The sequence below is a fragment of the Sinocyclocheilus rhinocerous genome, unplaced genomic scaffold (genome assembly GCF_001515625.1).
Source record: "Sinocyclocheilus rhinocerous isolate Xijiao unplaced genomic scaffold, SAMN03320098_v1.1 scaffold614, whole genome shotgun sequence".
In the NCBI taxonomy this organism is placed as follows: Eukaryota; Metazoa; Chordata; class Actinopteri; order Cypriniformes; family Cyprinidae; genus Sinocyclocheilus; species Sinocyclocheilus rhinocerous.
In genome coordinates, this window is record NW_015628308.1 from 1 (window position 1) to 17,815 (window position 17,815).

At 36.0% G+C, this 17,815-nt stretch overlaps 1 protein-coding gene and 1 pseudogene across 1 annotated transcript; one reads left to right on the plus strand and one right to left on the minus strand.

Moving 5' to 3' along the window:
- Nucleotides 1-3,385: 3,385 nt before the first annotated feature.
- On the minus strand, nucleotides 3,386-6,496 carry LOC107737284 (uncharacterized; annotated as a pseudogene).
- A 3,236-nt stretch (nucleotides 6,497-9,732) lies between these two features.
- LOC107737286 (T-cell surface antigen CD2-like) lies at nucleotides 9,733-13,411 on the plus strand. Its single transcript, XM_016548749.1, is given in 7 exon segments — nucleotides 9,733-9,736; nucleotides 10,963-11,120; nucleotides 11,122-11,281; nucleotides 11,668-11,943; nucleotides 12,071-12,178; nucleotides 12,269-12,330; nucleotides 13,367-13,411. Coding segments are annotated over 7 exon segments (813 nt in total).
- Nucleotides 13,412-17,815: the final 4,404 nt, after the last annotated feature.

The window sequence follows — 17,815 nt, forward strand, 5'->3', positions numbered from 1 at the left end:
CTAACTGTCAGGCTAAGCCTGAGTTCCTCTAACACTGACCAATAGAAACGCAATGATATTACTGACTCTTTCACATACAATTTTTCAACTTTATTAACCACTATCAATCCAAAAATAAAAAAATGCAGAAAAAGCTACATAAATAATAAATAAAATAAAATAAATAAATAATAAACTCATTTGTGCTTAGTAATTGACCCTTCGCAAAGACCCACCTCCTTAGTTATCGTGACAGATCGCTGTAGCACCTCGGTTCAAGCAGCACTCCTCTTTACTAGTTATAGCACGAAATAAACATGAATGAACATCAGAAGGTATCTTGTTTTAATTGCGGAAAGCTGTCAATACACGCCATTTTTCAAGTTCAAGTCCACTGACATTAATCTACTCTCCTGTCTGGATTGTCGGACAAAATAGCAGATTCGCCATTATGGATGGTCAGATCAAGTGTCAATCGCCCATTAAAAATAGTCCCTTACAGTTACTGCTATCACAAAAAATACACTTACTTGTCAGTTTAAAATTCTACACGAGGCACATTTATTGTCCAACAACAAATACTTTAGCAAAATGTATATTTTTTCTCAGAATTACTGCGCTCCTACTCTATTCCATCTGTTTAGCGCGCATGCGCACAGCAGCGCTCGTTCACTCGCGTAAGCCTCTCCCACTCCTGACAGCAAAATGGATATATTTGCGTGACTTTCTAACATTTTCAGATGGAGAATATAACTGTAACTGTCAGTTATGCATTGAGGAAAATACAAAGTCTCAAATGCGTTACACGGCATTATTCTTTATATTCTTATATATACAAGAACATATATCCTTTGTTTGTCTGGATGGATTTGAAAATTCTTTCACTGTCACTTTACTCACAGCTGATTGGTTCAGTTTGGGTTTGCGATCCCTAACCCAAAATAAAACCTGTTCTGGAGCAGGGTAGCCTAATTACCATGGCGACGAAACCCGCTCAAAACCAACCTTGTTGAGCCGGAAAACTCTTTGCTTAAACCAAATGCAAACTCACGTGGGTAAAAACCAAAAACTGTTTCATCCAACAGACCTCACAATGACAACCCGTGACGTTCATGTTCTCGAATGGTTATGGCAACACGATCAACGCCAAAATTAATCTGCAGTGGTCACGTGGTACAAATCAACAAGTTTAGGACGTGAACGCTTTTTACAAGTTGGAATGAATGCACCTTTATTGTCTTCAATAAAGACAATATTGTCTTCTTTATTGTCTTTTGGCGCCCATTACACTCTAAAAAATGCTGGGTTAAAAGGGGACAAACCCAGCTATTGGGTTGTTTTGAACCCTTTAAAGAACTCGACATCTTGACCGTCTCAGAACGTTCTGGGGACGTAACTAGGCAACATCCTTGACACCAGCAGCGATGTTCTGAGGACGTTTTGGGAACGTCAGATTTCCAAGTAAAATATGGTCCCCTAAACATCCCGAGAACGTCCTGAATGTTCTGTGAAGGTCCTCCAAATAACGTCCCCCAACCCTTTAAAGAACTCGACATCGTGACCGTCTCAGAACGTTCTGGGGACGTAACTAGGCAACGTCCTTGACACCAGCGGCGACGTTCTGAGGATGTTCTGGGAACGTAAAATTTCTACCGTGGATGTTTGTCCCAGTCCAGACCTTCTAAGGCTTATACTATGTTTTGCTTGGCAACAACTAGTCAGCAAAGTTGTCTAATACCCAAATCCTGTTAACAGCAAGTCTGGTACCCAAAATCAGCACTTTGTCTGATACCTAAAACTGTTTTAACAGTCTTTTGTCAGCCAAGAAGTTGACTGAGCAAAGCTAGAGAAGAGCAGAAGCAGGTGATAATGATAAAAAAGGTACAGATTTTGAGTAATGTAGTTGCGTATATGTTTCAATTCTCAGACTTTGTCTGACCAGCACAAATCCAACAAGTGTTATTATATATTTATTATCATTAAAATTATATGAAAATTGTCTGTGTTCTCTTCCAAATGTGCAATCTGCTTTTAAACACTGGATTCTAAGTTACCCACTGTTGCTCTTCTTATGATTTCATTTGCAATCTAATGTCCAAGGCTTCATTTATGTCACCAGATTTTCTTCCACAGTGATGCTAGTTGTGTCTCCACTACTGCATATTGTAAAGTTCAACCACTCTTTGGCCAACATTGATTCCTGCATATGAAGGTGTAGTCCAAGTCTTCCTATACTACCACATGTCTGAGCTTGCCATTGGTCAAAAATAGGAAAAAGCCAAAATGAAACCAATACATCAGTCATATAAGCTTGAAGACATGTTTTAAATAATGGCTGGCAAAAAAAAAAAAAAAAGTTCACATTTTTGATTTTCTGCATTGTTTTCTGAATTCTACAATCTGTCTTGGGTCAGTTTGATAATGGAAGTATCATCAGTGACCACTTGTGTTTAATTAAAAAAAGGAGAATGATTGGTAATTGTCTTCAGTTTGCCTGCTTAGCTAAGCCCTCCATGAAAACACAAAACAAGCCCTATCGTTAATTAAACATTTGTGATTAGTTTGTACAAGGTATCATTACATGCTTGTCCTGTGTGTTCATTGCATTTACAGTATGACCAGATTGTGTCACCATTTGCGTTTTGTGCATCCCTTGCATGTATTTCTGGATTTGTGTGGTGTTTATAGCAGTGCGCTAGGTTATAACACTGTTTTCAGTCTACATGTGTCTCATTAAAAAAAGTGCAAGCTCTTTCCGGGCTAGACAGAATTTACATTAAAACTTGGATCATTTCAGGTATGTTAACACAGCTTTTTCCATATCAACATTTTCTGTTATCACATCTCTAAAGTAACAGTTTCAGTTCAGATCTTTGGCAAAAATCACGGTTCATCCTAGATCATTTACCTCGAGAGTCTACTTTTGTGATCTGTTCTGTGAGGAGTAGGACGCGCACCTATAGAGAAATCACACCAACAACTGCAGCCACGAGCAGCAGAACAGAAGCAACATGCACTGTATTCCTGCTATAGGACCTGAAGACTGACCTGAACCTGTAATGATAAATACAGACATTATTATTACTGGCGAGCAACTGACAGCTTTGACTGATATTTACACCTAGTGATATTGATTCAACTGATAAATGGCGCCATCTGGTGGGTTTGGTAGTTAAAACAGCATCACAGCACTGTGAGCACAACTGGAAACAGCACACTTTTCATATAAATAACATACATTTTTGCTAAAGTTGTGTCACATTGACATGCATGTGACGGTCATAAAGATGATATTAACTTCACATAAAATAAAATGAAAAGATTTATTGAGTCCATTTAAAAAAATGTAAGCTGTTTTCTTAAACTGCTCAAGAGGACATGATCTGAATGATTAAATGATACTCACCATTTACAGTAACACTGAAGGTCCTTTTGATGCTGAATCTGCTGCTGCTGATCTTTAGTTTATAATATCCAGCATGTTGAGTTGTGATGTTTGTGATGGTCAGAGATCCAGTTTGATCGTCCAGCTTCAGTGTGTCTCTGAATCTCCCATCAACATATGTACACGGTTCATGTGTACAGATAAAGTTAAGATCTTCATTGATTTCAGTGAAGAGAATGTCATTAAAATACCACGTCATTACATCATTTAGGTTTTTTATTACACCAGGATATAAAGTGACAGATTCTCCCTCCTTCACTGACTTTCTCTTTATTTCAACTGGTTGAGCAACAGGAACACCTGAAACACAAACCAACAGCTGCTGGGGGATCTTTTGTGTGTGTGTGTGTTTATTAAGCGTTAGTGTTTTGTGTTCATTATTTTGTGTTGGAACGCAAAGGCACTGGCATAAATTTTCCTCCTATCTCATTTTTTTTTCTTTCTTGTGGAATGTCACTGTAAAAAAAAACAACAACAACAACTCACCAACCGCAACAATGAACATCTTTAGAATGCAGTGTTGTCTGATGTTAATCTGTAGTTTATAAAGTCCTGAATCTGAGGTCCTGATATGTCTGATGGTGAGATCACCTGTGCGACTGTTCAGCTTCAATCTGTCTCCAAATCCCTCTAAATCAGTACAGATCTTACTCAAAGATCCATTGCGTTGTGCTATGTGAATGTCACCGAAGTACCATTTTATTCTAATATGTCTGCCTTCTCGTATTATATGTTTAAAACCAGTGTGTAGAGTGACAGAATCTCCCTCCATCACGGACACATCATCTGTTTGATCACCTGGAGAACAAACAAACTTTTAATCATAGTAGATAGTAGTAGATAGTAGCAGTTGCTGAAATAGAAATGCAGATGCAAATTTATTTTCAGTAACAAAAGTAACATCCAAAAAGCATTTTAATGCATCCCAGTCATGCAGATAGTAGGTAGAGAAAAGTATGACTGGTATGTATATCAAATGCAAACATGTAACACATGCAAACAAACAGCCTAAGAATGGTATTGATTTAAATGTAGTGATAATTATAGTATATTATTACGGACCGCTGATAAAGAATGGGAAATCAGTATTATTTCTCACCATATTACAGTTAAATTAACTACATTTATGTTTCTATTCAGAATCTATCATTTATTTTATGGTATTAATGTATTTTTGTCATTGCCTTTGGTTTTTCCATACATTTATGCACCTGCTCATGTCAACTGTATAGCCCATTTCTGAGGTGGTCAATTATTTAACATTAACTTATTTCAGACAGAGATGGTAAAATGTAATATATTATATTATGCAAGATATCAAATAAAGATCCCTGCGCAAAATTTGTGGTTGGTTCAATCCGTATCAAACCAGAGTGAAATTTTGAAATCGGTGCTACGTGACTAGCAGTCCTTTTGCAAAAAAAAAATAAAAAAAGATTGTATGGAACTTAAACACCCATTAGCTGCTGGGCTTGATCAGCCTGTTTGAGGCCTACAAAAAAATGCAGTAATATGATCTGCAAATTCCTGGAGCTAAAAGTGTGACCAAAAATCTTGTTACCTTAGTAACATGGAGAAAGAGTAAACATTGTTAATTTACAAATACTGCATGAAGGTGATAACGATTATCTCAATTATACTGTAATACTTGGTCAAAACAACTTCAAAACATTGAATTGTCTTCTAATACTGAAATAGAAAAGACACTGATTGACTGAATATCACTCACCAGTGATGGTAACACTGAAGCTCCTAATGATGCTGAATCTGCTGCTGTTGATTTGTAAATAATAAAGTCCAGAGTCTGTGATTCTGGTGTTTGTGACGGTCAGAGATCCAGTCTGATGATCTAGCTTCAGTCTGTCTCTGAATCTCTCTCTACACTGATCATCTGTACAGATCTTACTCTGATCTCCAGTGATTTCAGCCATGAGAGAGTCATTAAAATACTACGTCATCACATTATCTGGGTTTTTTACTACACCAGGATCTAAACTGACCGATTCTCCCATTTTCTTTATTTTATCTAGTTCAGCAGCAGAAATGTCTGTAATACAAACCAACATGAGACTCTATCTGTCAAAACTAATTAAATAGTTTTAAACTGAACTGAATTCATTTAGAGGTACTGAAAAGTAGCCATGTATGTCACTAGTGATGAGATTCAAATACAAAGTTCACTAAATGACTCACCTCTAACAGTAACATTGAATATTGTTTCAGTGTTGCGGCTGATGATCTCTAGTTGATAGAGTTCAGAGTCTGTGATTCTGGTGTTTGTGATGGTCAGAGATCCAGTCTGATGATCCACTTCCAGTCTGTCTCTGAATCTCTCTTTACACTGATCATCTGTACAGATCTTACTCTGATCTCCAGTGATTTCAGCAATGCGACTGCTATTAAAATACCATTTTATTCTTTCTTGTTGAGATTTGTTAAGTCCAGTGTATAGACAGACTGAATCTCCCTCCATCACTGACACTGACACTACATCTGCAGCAACATCAGACACAACTGAAGAAGAAATAACAGACTGTAAGTGGAGAAATATGTCTCAAATGCAATACATGCATGACACATGCAAAACAAAACAGAATAAGAACATTGCTGATTTAAACATTAACTCATCACACAAACATGCATGAGTCTCACAGATGATCTATGAGTTGATCTCACAGTCATACAACTGTATGAACATTATACAAACCACGTCTTGATTCATATATCACTTTTTATATGCATTTGTGCATTCAGTCATGAATGCTATATATTTGAGTGTTGTTAATTACGACTATATTAATTGGTTTCCTTAAAAATTAAACCATCCGCTCTAGTTTTTTTTTTATCTCCACACAAAACATATCAACATGTAAATCTAAACCCGCAGCTAATTAAAACAGTTAGTAATAATAAATTTCTGTCGAGTGTTAAGTGAGTAAATCCGATAAATATGGAACGGCATCACAGCTCCATCGCTTTCTTTAGGCTGCTATCAGAGAGAGTGTTACAAATAGATGTCTTACCAGGCACGAAAAATGCACACAATATGATGCACAAAATAAAGACCTTCATTTTGAATTAATGCAGACTCCGTGTAAATAAAAATAGTGTTCTGTCGCTTTAAGGCCAATTTACACCGCACTGACAGACGCAGACCAACGCCGACAGCCGACCGAGTGCAGCATGTCAATTCTCAGACTTTCCGTTTCTCAGAACGCACTGATCAGAAAAACCCGACGAACGTGTTTGTGCAGTGGTTGAGAACATCCCTTATCAAGTGAAAGTGAAAGTGAAAGTAAGGCTACTAATTAAAGTTAGTTCGAAGGCAAATAACCAAAGATGTGTCAAAACAACGCGAATGAAGCAAGCCCTTCAATGTAAAATCTGTTTTCTAAAAAAACTCTTCTTCTCTATTTTAAGTAGGTATTAAATATTACAAACTAAATAGCCATGTTCATTACAGAAGATTGATAGGCGCTATTCGTCGATCGAAGCCGTTGTAAAATACACCTTGGACCTCTTATTCTAAACATTGCTGCAGAACAACATGATGGTAGAATTACTGTTTGTTAAATTATTTTGTTACTGCATGCTCTTTTTATGAAGGTATAAAAGGTGTGGTTTTCAGTTATTTCAGAACCGCTACAGCTATGCTCACACTGCAGGAAATGTGGCCCAAACCCCCTTTTGCTATATCCTCTGTGATTGTTTTATTTCATGACAGTGTGAACAGCACAAAACACATGGAGCCTCATTTATAAAGTGTTTGTACACACATATTTGATTTTAGAGTGTGTGTGTGCTTAAAGGGATAGTTCACCCAAAAATAAAAATTATTTACTGTCATTAATTACTCACCCTCGTGTTGTTCCAAACCCGTAAGACCTCCGTTCATCTTTGGAACATAAATTAAGATATTTTTGATGGAATCTGAGAGCTCTCTGAACCTCCCATAGACAGCAAGGATCCTTACACGAACAAGGTCCAGAAATATAGCAAGGAGATCGGTAAAATAATCCATGTGACATCAGGGGTTCAACGCGAATGAAGCAAGCCCTTCAATGTGAAATCTGTTTTCTAAAAAACTCTTCTCTATTTTAAGTAGGTATTAAATATTACAAACTAAATAACAGTGTTCATTACAGAAGATTGATAGGTGCTATTCGTCGTTTTCGCCACATGGTGGCGCGATCGAAGCCGTTGTAAAATACACCTGGGACCTCTTCTGCTAAACATTGCTGCAGAACAACATGATGGTAGAATTACTATTTGTTAAATTATTTTGTGACTGCATGCTCTTTTTATGAAGGTATAAAAGGTGTGGTTTTCAGTTATTTCAGAACCGCTACAGCTATGCTCACACTGCAGGAAATGTGGCCCAAACCCCCTTTTGCTATATCCTCTGTGATTGTTTTCTTTTATGATGGCTGTTGTTGTTTATTAAATATTGTTGTTCAATAAATAATAATTTATATAAATAATAGTAGTATTTAGTATTGGTAAACGGCGTGTGTGTGTGTTCATAACGGTGATTTTAGTTTCATTGTTCCGCTATTAGATGGTGACAAGAGACTGTTTTATGAGTCAGAAGTAAAGACTTTTAAATTGAAAAATACTAAAGCACAGTTTTGAACAAGGAACAATATTTTTCTTTCAAAACCAGCGTGTACACAGCCAACAAATGCACCGAGCATTGCTGTCATCAGAAATCACCCTTAACAGATGAAAGGATAGTACGAGCCTATCGGACATTCAAATTAATTGTGATTCAGAAGTATACTGTTTATACTGTTTTATAAACACAATTATCACACGAGTAGACGTGACATATGGCTGTATATCGGCACTGCTGTGATTCGGCCGTAGGTAATCACAGCGTGCCAATATACAGCCATATCTCACGTCACGTCTAAACTTAAGGGGTCGTACTGTAAACATTTAAAAACGTTGCTCTCTTTTTCCTCATTTTCGTCCTCCTTATCACGAATTCGCTAACTTCTGCAGCACATCAGCTTACAAATGAACACATAACTGCTTATTTCAGCGGCCGCCGTGTTTACTCACGAATGAAAGCGTGCCTCATGCCGTCTTGGAAAAAAGGACTTTAATTCGTTCACACTCCCCCTAAAGTCCCCTTAGTTGTTATAAAATAACAGTAAACCATGGCGTCTTAGGTTTTATTGCTTTATTGTGCAATCTAATTAAGAAAATTGGCTCTGTGCTTTGTTTTGCCATTACTAGCATTTTGTTTACTATCCCTACACTGTAAAAAATGACCGTGAATCTAATGGTAAAAGACTGTAAAAATGCTACAGTAAAAACCTGTTAAATGCTTAATGGTAAATTCCCCTACTATATACGGTGAAAAACTGTATTGGACATTAATTTTACGGTAGTATACCGTTTTTGGAAGTGGAAAAAGACCGTATAATTTACAGTGAATAACCGTAAATTGACATTCCCAGAATTCCCTGCGTTAAATTTCAGATTTGATGTTTTTTGTTGAAATAACTATGTTTCTTCTTAGTTTTTTCTTATCAGTTTTGTATATTAGGGTTGTGTGTTACACCTAATGTTGATAAATGAATGTTTATTGCATTATTTCAGTTTCATGTGTGATACAATGATGGTGTTTAGTGTTTGTGTGAATGACACCGTGCACCTTCTATATATGTTACTATATAAAAGCTGCTTGTGATGGCCTTTGGTTCATCATGTGACTTTCTCATCACCACCTGCATTTGGTGGTTATCAGTGTATTACAAAGGTACAAAACAGATTTCAGTACTTCAATAGGTTGGTATATTAACATTATATCAGTTAATAAAATTACTATTTATTTAACTGTAAATTTAAGTTAAAACAGCAAAACCTAAAACGTTGCTACCGTATTTTTTACGGTAAAATTCTGGCAACCACAGCTGCCGTTTTTTTACTGTAAATTTTACGGAATTTTTTTACAGTGTACCTTAGTGTATTGAGTTTTGTAACAATGATTTCAACTAGCAATCAAGTCATGTATGCACACATAATAAACAATACAACTTTCACTTGTAGCCTTGAGGTAAAGGCAGAAAGTGTGCAAATGAGGCAGTGCACAAAAGTACTGAACATAAAATAGTGAAAATTATACACACAATTAAACATCACATACTGTACAAACTAAACATTATAAGTATAAATGTAAAAAAAAATGCTTAGTAGTTATTTCTTGTGTATTTGACGATCAGATATAGATGTTCTCTTTTCTGTCCGACATATCAAAGTCACGCTGATTTTTCCTTGATACAAGGCTTCAATAATTAATGATGGGTAACCTCTGACTGGTTTTCATGAATTTGATTGTAAATCTGTTCAGTGTAGGAAAGAAGTCATACTGTGACTGTAAGGTTCATAACCGCAGCAAAGGAAGAAGCCCTTCACCAACAAACTAAACACAGATGAAACAGAACAGCCACTGTGTTGCACAAGATATTTGTCCACCTAACAGATCAAATCATTTCTGAAGAAAACTGACCACAGCATGTTTCAGTTTGACTCAGAAACTCAGCTGCTTGTGTCACAGCTCAGTAAGATTGGCAATGTGAGATGATCTTTGCCATTTACAACAATTGAATGATTATAAAACCACTTTAATATCCATAAGATCTGAAATATCCAAAGATCATGAAATGCAGGTTGACTGATCCAATATTCACATAATTTATTAGTATGTGTGTATATTATTGTTTATTAGTACTTATAAAGCACATATTAATGCCTTATTCTGCATGACAATATTTTAGATCCCTTAATCTGATCTCATACCTAAACTTAACAACTACCTTACAAACTATTAATTAGCAATGAATTAGGAGTTACTATTGAGGCAAAAGTCATAGTTAATAGTTAATGGTGAGAATTGGTCCCCAAACGAAAGTGTGATTATATAGCTAATCAAAACACACATCAGAGAGTCTGTGTGTGTGTGTGTGTGTGTGTGTGTGTGTGTGTGTGAACTAAGAGGGTCTAACTCTGTCGTGGGAGGATTCACATCATATTGATTTTTATCAGCAGATATTCTTATTATTGCATCAGACTTTTCACTGAACAATTGAAGAAAATGATTCACACACTTGGTTTGTTCAGTTTGTACAGTTGGTGTCTGATTGGTAAGTTACAAATATATTTTTATGGCCTGATTTCTTCCTTTATCACAGTAATAACGCTTCTGTTTTAATGAGCCAAATACAAAAATATGAAACGTGTCAATTTATTTATTATTAATTTATTTAAAGTGTCAAGAGGAATTAAACTTGTAGTTTTACTCAGCTGTAATTAACTTGTCATGTAACTTTACATATTTATACTACTCTACAAGCAGATAAAACACATTAAAGATCAAATGACTGGTTCACATTGTCTGTTCATGCATATCAACTTTCTTTTGCGTCTCTGATTCTATTCTTCAGTTCATGTTTAAAGGTTACAGACAACATCTGATTTCACGCTTTATAAACCATCAGGAGCCTTAATCTGTGACAAAACATGTTCTCCAGGTGTGTTTGGTGAGTCAGTGTCAGTGATGGAGGGAGATACTGTCACTCTAAACACTGATGTTACTCAAATACATGAAGATGACGACATACTGTGGAATTTTGGATTGAAGAAGTCTCTGATAGCTACAATCAGTAGAGATGCTGGAATCTTTTAACACATCTGATGCTTCTGATGGGAGATTCAGAGACAGACTGAAGCTGGACAAACAGACTGGATCTCTGACCATCACAAACACCACAACTCAACATGCTGGAGTCTATGAAGTAAAGATAACTGGAGCAAAACGAACAACAAAAACATTCAGTGTTTCTGTCTATGGTGAGTAAAGATCATTTGTCAGAATGTCCACATATTCTTGTTTAATTAAATGAATATTTGGGGTTCAGTACAAGTTAAGCTTTTTTGACTGCATTTGTAGCATAAGTTTGATTAACACATACACACAAACAATTCTGAGTCATCCCTTTTTTAATGGACATTACAGTGAGGCACTTGAAATGAAAGTGAATGGGGGATTGACAACAGTGTAAACCTCCATCATAAGCATTTCAATGGATAACCCAGATTTGTGCTTTTCTGCTAGACAATTGGAAATACAATTTTTGTGGTAATTAACATCATGCACCACAAATGCTGGTGACACACCACAACGAAAATAACAGTTTAGAATTATCCATATTTCTGTTCATTCTCTTGTTTTCCAGCTCATCTGCCGACTCCTGACATTATCAGAGACTGTTCACAGCAGAATTGTTCATTGGTGTGTTCAGTGGTGAATGTGGGTCATGTGACTCTGTCCTGGTACAAAGGAAACAGTTTATTGTCCAGCATCAGTGTGTCTGATCTCAGCATCAGTCTCTCTCTACCTCTGGAGGTGGAATATCAGGATAAAAACACCTACAGCTGTGTGCTCAACAATCCCATCAGCAACCAGACTCAACACAACATCAGCATCACTGAACTCTGTCAGCCATGTCCAGGTATGTTGGTGTTGATATTTTTGTGATTAAGCTGATCTCTCAGTTGTACAGTGTTGATGTTTCAGTGTTTCTTGTAGATCAGATGAACATATTCACTCACATTAATGGTACATTTTGTCCATTACAGATCAGGGCCTACCTTTGTTTTACATAGTGCTGATTTCTGCTGCTGGATCTCTGTTGATTGTAGCTACAGTCGGGATGTGCTGCATCTTCAGGAAATGTACAAAAACAGGTCAGCAGAACAAGCAATAAATCTGTACAAATATTTATCTTTTTTAAAACGTAAATTTTGATACAATATTTAAACTGTCTGTTAATGCAGACCAGACACAAGTGGAAGACAGAACCGGACCAGCATTGTTTAAACCAACAAAAGGAAAAATGGTAAGATTGTAAAAAGTCAATTTTTTGTATCTCTTGACCAGTTGGTGGGACTGTGCTGAAACTGCTCGCGTTCCCTTAGGTTATGCTTGGTATAACACACACCAATTTTGGTCTGAAACTGCTAAAGCGTTGCGGAGATATAGCCTCACAATAATTTTTGCTCAAACTTTGGCAAATTTGTAACAGTGCTTTACAAAAATGGTTTGGTCTATCAAAAATCTTTTCGTTTTTTTGACATAGTCTGAAGATGATCTGAGCATATTTTGGTGAAAATCAGACAAAACGGTCTAGGAAGAGTTTGAAAAAGTAGATTTTTTGGAAAATTCTAAGTTGCACTCAGAAACATGAGTGCTAGTTTGGCCTGTTGGTGGTGCTAGAGAGTTTGAGTTAAATACTCCAAATTTATTTGATTAATGTTGAGACTGTCCTATATTTGTGTGCCAAATTTCACACAACTTTCCCACAAGATGTTTTATGGGCTGCCATAGACTTCATGAGCAGAGGAGTAAGAAGAAAACAAATGGATACAATAGGTGCCGACACACCTTTGGTGCTTGGTCCCTAAATAAACTGGCTTGCTATTTTCAAATAACCCAGTAAATTTTGTACCATTAGTTTTGCACTGAAAAAAAAGTTGGACACAAAGTTGTTAAGCCATGTGTCCTGTGCTGAAGTCTGGCCTCGAGCTGCAGCTGCTCTGCGGTTCATGATTATCTGAGGTGAAATGCAGCTTTAGCAGCCATTGGTAACAAACAACTTATCTTTGGTCCTGGGAAAGACAGTCATTCTCAGCGCATTGGCTGACCAACCTTCAGAAATAATCTGTAATCAGTTTGATGATTTAACTGCTTAAAAAGTCATGTGATGAACGAGATTCATATCATTTCCTCTTGCTGCTCCATGTTAGCGTCTCTTCTGTAGTAGTAGTTTTTCAAAACAAAACAGTTTGTAGATTAAACTTTGCAAACCTAAGTTAGTCTGCTAATAATTGCTGTCACATCAGCAGAATTCTGATTGTGTTTGTGTTTCCTTGCAGAAATCAAAGGAGGAGCCTGTGTATGAAAATATCCCCCCAAGATGATGATTAAATACTGTATCTACTGGAATTGTTAGAGTTCATGCATCACACCTTTTCTTTTTCACATTTATTCTCTGACTGAATGTCTATATTTATTTCCCCCACCATATGAACGTACATTGTCCAAATATTGTTTAAAATGTTGTTTTTCTGTTTTAGTTTAAGGTGCACAAATAGCATACAGAAACTCAACTAAAGTGTTATATGGTCTCAACATTAGGGAATTTATCTAACTCCCACCCTTCACCATGCTCATTTGTCTATCAATTACTATAAATTAGCGTGTAGTTTAAGTTACCATGATAACAAAACTCTCTGAAAACCATCCCACCTTCTTGAGTCCGAAAATTCAAAGTTTGCTCAAACTAAATACAAACTTACCTGCAACCAAAACCCGCTTCGTGCAACAGACGTCACAATGACAACACGTGACATTCACGTTCTCGAACACTTTTACAAGTTGGAATGGCGTGAAAGCACCTTAATCTCACTTTCTATGAGGATTTTGTGTTGAAAATTAACAAATGCAAAACGTCCATGTTGTTTCTATACAAATATGTAATATAGTTTTTCAGAATTGTTCCAATTTCCTTTTTTGAGGACAGTGGCATCTGATAGCATACTAGTTTTAATGTAATAGCAATCACTAGGTCTATAATAACTGTTGCTGTTTACCAACTGTGTACATTTTTGTAACGAGCATCACACAGCATGTCGTCCCCCTTGGAATTTTAAGGTTCTATGTGTAAACTATGTGTAAGTTTTTCACATATTCTTATTCTGTGACAACTTATTTACATTATGTGATATATTTTGCAATGTTGTGTACATTTTGGGACTTTTTATTTAAACAACAAAAAGGTTCTATCTACACAGTCGAATGGAATGCAAAAACTTTGAAGCTCAAAACCTCAAAACTACTCTGAATGCAGATAGAACCATATAATTCCAAGGGGACGATGTGCTTATTATAAACTTTCTGGTATTTCATGAATAGGGCCTACCTAAAGCAAAATGCATGCTGCAGTCTAGTGCGCCATCTAGTGTCATAATCAAGAATATTCCAAAAATAAAAGTAAAAGTTTAGTACAGTATAGTGTTAAAATCACACTTCAGTTGTAGACACACAATGAACTCTCACATCATGAATTAATATTAGCTTAGTTAAACTTAAAAATATTTTTTTGCCGAACAAACTCACATTTGACTTGTTATGAGAGAATCTGATCTGTTTTAATAGCATTTACTGTATCGGATGAACATACTCAATGATTGTTCACTCCATGAACAAGCTCCCTTCCTTTTTCCACAACATAGTGTTTTATGTGGATTCCACTTTAAGGACTTTTAATGAAACTCAAATGTAAATATTCTAATATTTTGAGATACTGGATTTTTGACTTTCATGAGTTGTAAGCTCTAATCATCAAAATTAAAACAAAAAAACTTTTGAAATGTTTTATTTTACATGTCTAGAATACATGAAAGTTTCTCTTTTTGAAATAAGTTACAAAAAAACTTTTGAGTTGCACCTGTATATATATATATATATATATGTATATATATATATACACTTTCATATATAACTATATAAAACTATAAAATTTTAAATATGTTCTTGTTTTCTGAAGTACTAAAAGCATTTACGTTGGTTAACTACAATAAAAATGCACATCTCTACATCTCTTATTTAACAAATCTCATATTGTTTTATTAAACCAGCTGTATGTGATACTTGCCATTCTGTTCTTCTTGTGCAATTCTTCTGTGGCAGCAGTAAATCACACAAGCAGTTACTCCTTGACAGACAGTCATTATTACAGTCACCATATAAACATTCACTGCACTGTCTAGATATTCAGCTTGCTGACGGGTCCCAAATATCGATCAAATAGCCTAAATGGTAGACCCTACTTTCACTGTGTTCAATACATACAACATGCATTATTGTTATTTGAATATGTAAATATACATAACGGTAACTTCAGGGGAAAGCAATTTACAGTAGATGTTGTGGGTGAAAAAACAAATAAAACTTTAGAGTGCTACTTCTCTCCTCCGTAGTATCTTAAGTTTACTCAAAACTATCACTCAAAATTATCTTTGAGTTTCCCAACTTAAATACGACTTAAGGTGTTCATGTGCAATTTCCTACTAAGAAACTTGTATTTTTACAACAATTCAGATAGCACTTGAAGCCAGCATAAATGGAATATGGCCCAAAGCACAAAACAGGCCACCCAATACAAGCCCAAACCTGTCTGTTTTCATAAAGGAGCTCATAGGCCACTCCCTTTTCATTTCATTTTCTATTATCAATGTCTTAAAGGGGTCATATGATGTTACTAAAAATAACATTATTTTGTGTATTTGGTGTAATGCAATGTGTTTATGCGGTTTAAGATCTAGTCATGTCCTCTTTTGGAAGACCACACAAAGTAGTTTCACTTTCACAGCGAAACACACAGCGTCACACACAGCGGCCTAGAGTGAGGAATGGCCGGCGGACTTGAGAACGGCGCAGCCGGCGGATTCGACGAAGGAGCGTCCGGCGTGCTTACGGCAACCACATGTGACGATCCCGGGCTGGACTCTGCTTCTTCCACGGTGAAAGACGATCCGGCGATCCACAGCGCAAAGTTGATGTATTTCCTCAGCGACCAGCACGGATCAGCTCTAGGCATGACGAAGCGGATATCGTCCTCTTTTGGAAGACCAAACAAAGTAGTTTCGCTTTCATAACAAAACACAGCGTCTCCACAGCATGGCGGCGACGGCAAAAACCTTCTTTCTTTGTGTGAACATTTGGGAGGCATTATGCAAATCTTCCCACATCGTGACATAGGTATGTGGGGGCGTGTTAGAACGAGCCGTTTTAGGTAGGCGTGGTTGACTCTTAACTTTTATAAAGAATATATCTTTGGATTTGAGACTTTAGTCTTTGCAACTTTATAGATCTTCTTTATGCACCAAGAGCTTGTAACACTTCAAAGAGAAAGGAAAAATTGAAATCGCATATGACCCCTTTAAAAAAGCAATAACAAGGAATTTTACGTGAATTTCAGTCGAAGTTTAAGTGAATGGAGCAAAATTTGCCCAAACGTTCGTCGTTAGATTTTATCGTTGATTAAAAGAGAGATAATAAACAAATGTCTTACCGTGGTCAAGTAAGAACAAGATCACCCTGAGAAAAATAAAGAGAGGCTTCATCTTCACCAATTTTTTCCTCAGACAAATTAATGTTGATTCTGATTTATAAAAGTGTTGTGCTCATCTGCTTCACTGGAGACGCAGATGTTTCACTAGTCAAAGTGAAAGTAATAAGCTGGAGCCTGGACTGTAGTGTGATGTAGACAAAAAAAAAAAAAAAGAAGGCCCTATTTTACGCCGTGTTCTGTTTGTAAAATAGTATCTAAATATTTCTATCTACCATCTACTTCTACCGATGACAGAAAAAGCCTAAGCTTTTAACACTATAGAACCGCCACGGGGTAAATTTTACCCGTGGCTGTTTTTAAAACGTACATAAAAGATTTTTAATAAAACATTTAAGTCTCCCAGTCACTGAATTTTACTAAAATTGTGTGATTTACAATCCCCTGTTGTTAAAAACTGTTTAGATAAAACCAGATCAAAAAACGGGTTTGAATTAGCTGAATTAGCGGTTATCAGTTTCATAAATAAGACAAAATGAGTAAAAGAAGGCGATTTATGAATGCTGAAGAGATATAAGGAGCACTAAATGCCATGAGCGATAGAAAGCCTGAAGTGTGGGGAGAACGTCTTGTCGGCTCAGCATCTGACGGCGATCAATATATTTAGACGTTTTATCATAATGTTACTAATTGTTCAAAATTTGGATTAATTATTTAATTTTTGTTTTGCAATTTCTATCGTTTATTGTTCGCTTCTGTGTTGCTATTTATTCTAGTCTGCCTGTTTCCTGAATAAAAAAAATCAGATCTGATGTAGGCTAATGAATAAAACCTTTTTTTTTAATTACCCGAAGTTTATTGGTGTTCTTCTTGTATACTTCAAATGATAAATTATATAACTAAACAAATTAATAATTAATTAGGTGAAGCTGTGCGCTTGAATTTGTCATGGCGTCATCCTATGCAATGTGGTGAATTATTATTGCTCATTATTGTCTATAGGCTATTTTAGTAATTTAAATAACATAGGTTATCTTAATATATTGATTAATGACATTGTATTATAATAGCCTGTTACACCACCTAAATATGTATTTACTTACTTCTAATTCTGGTTGTCAGTGCAGGCTTGTTTTGCTTAATATTGACCGTTATGAAAAGTGACTAGTGTAGCCTGCATAAAAAATGTTTTGAACATAAAACAACAGGACAAAAATATAGTTGATAACTAGACATAATCATTTCATGACTC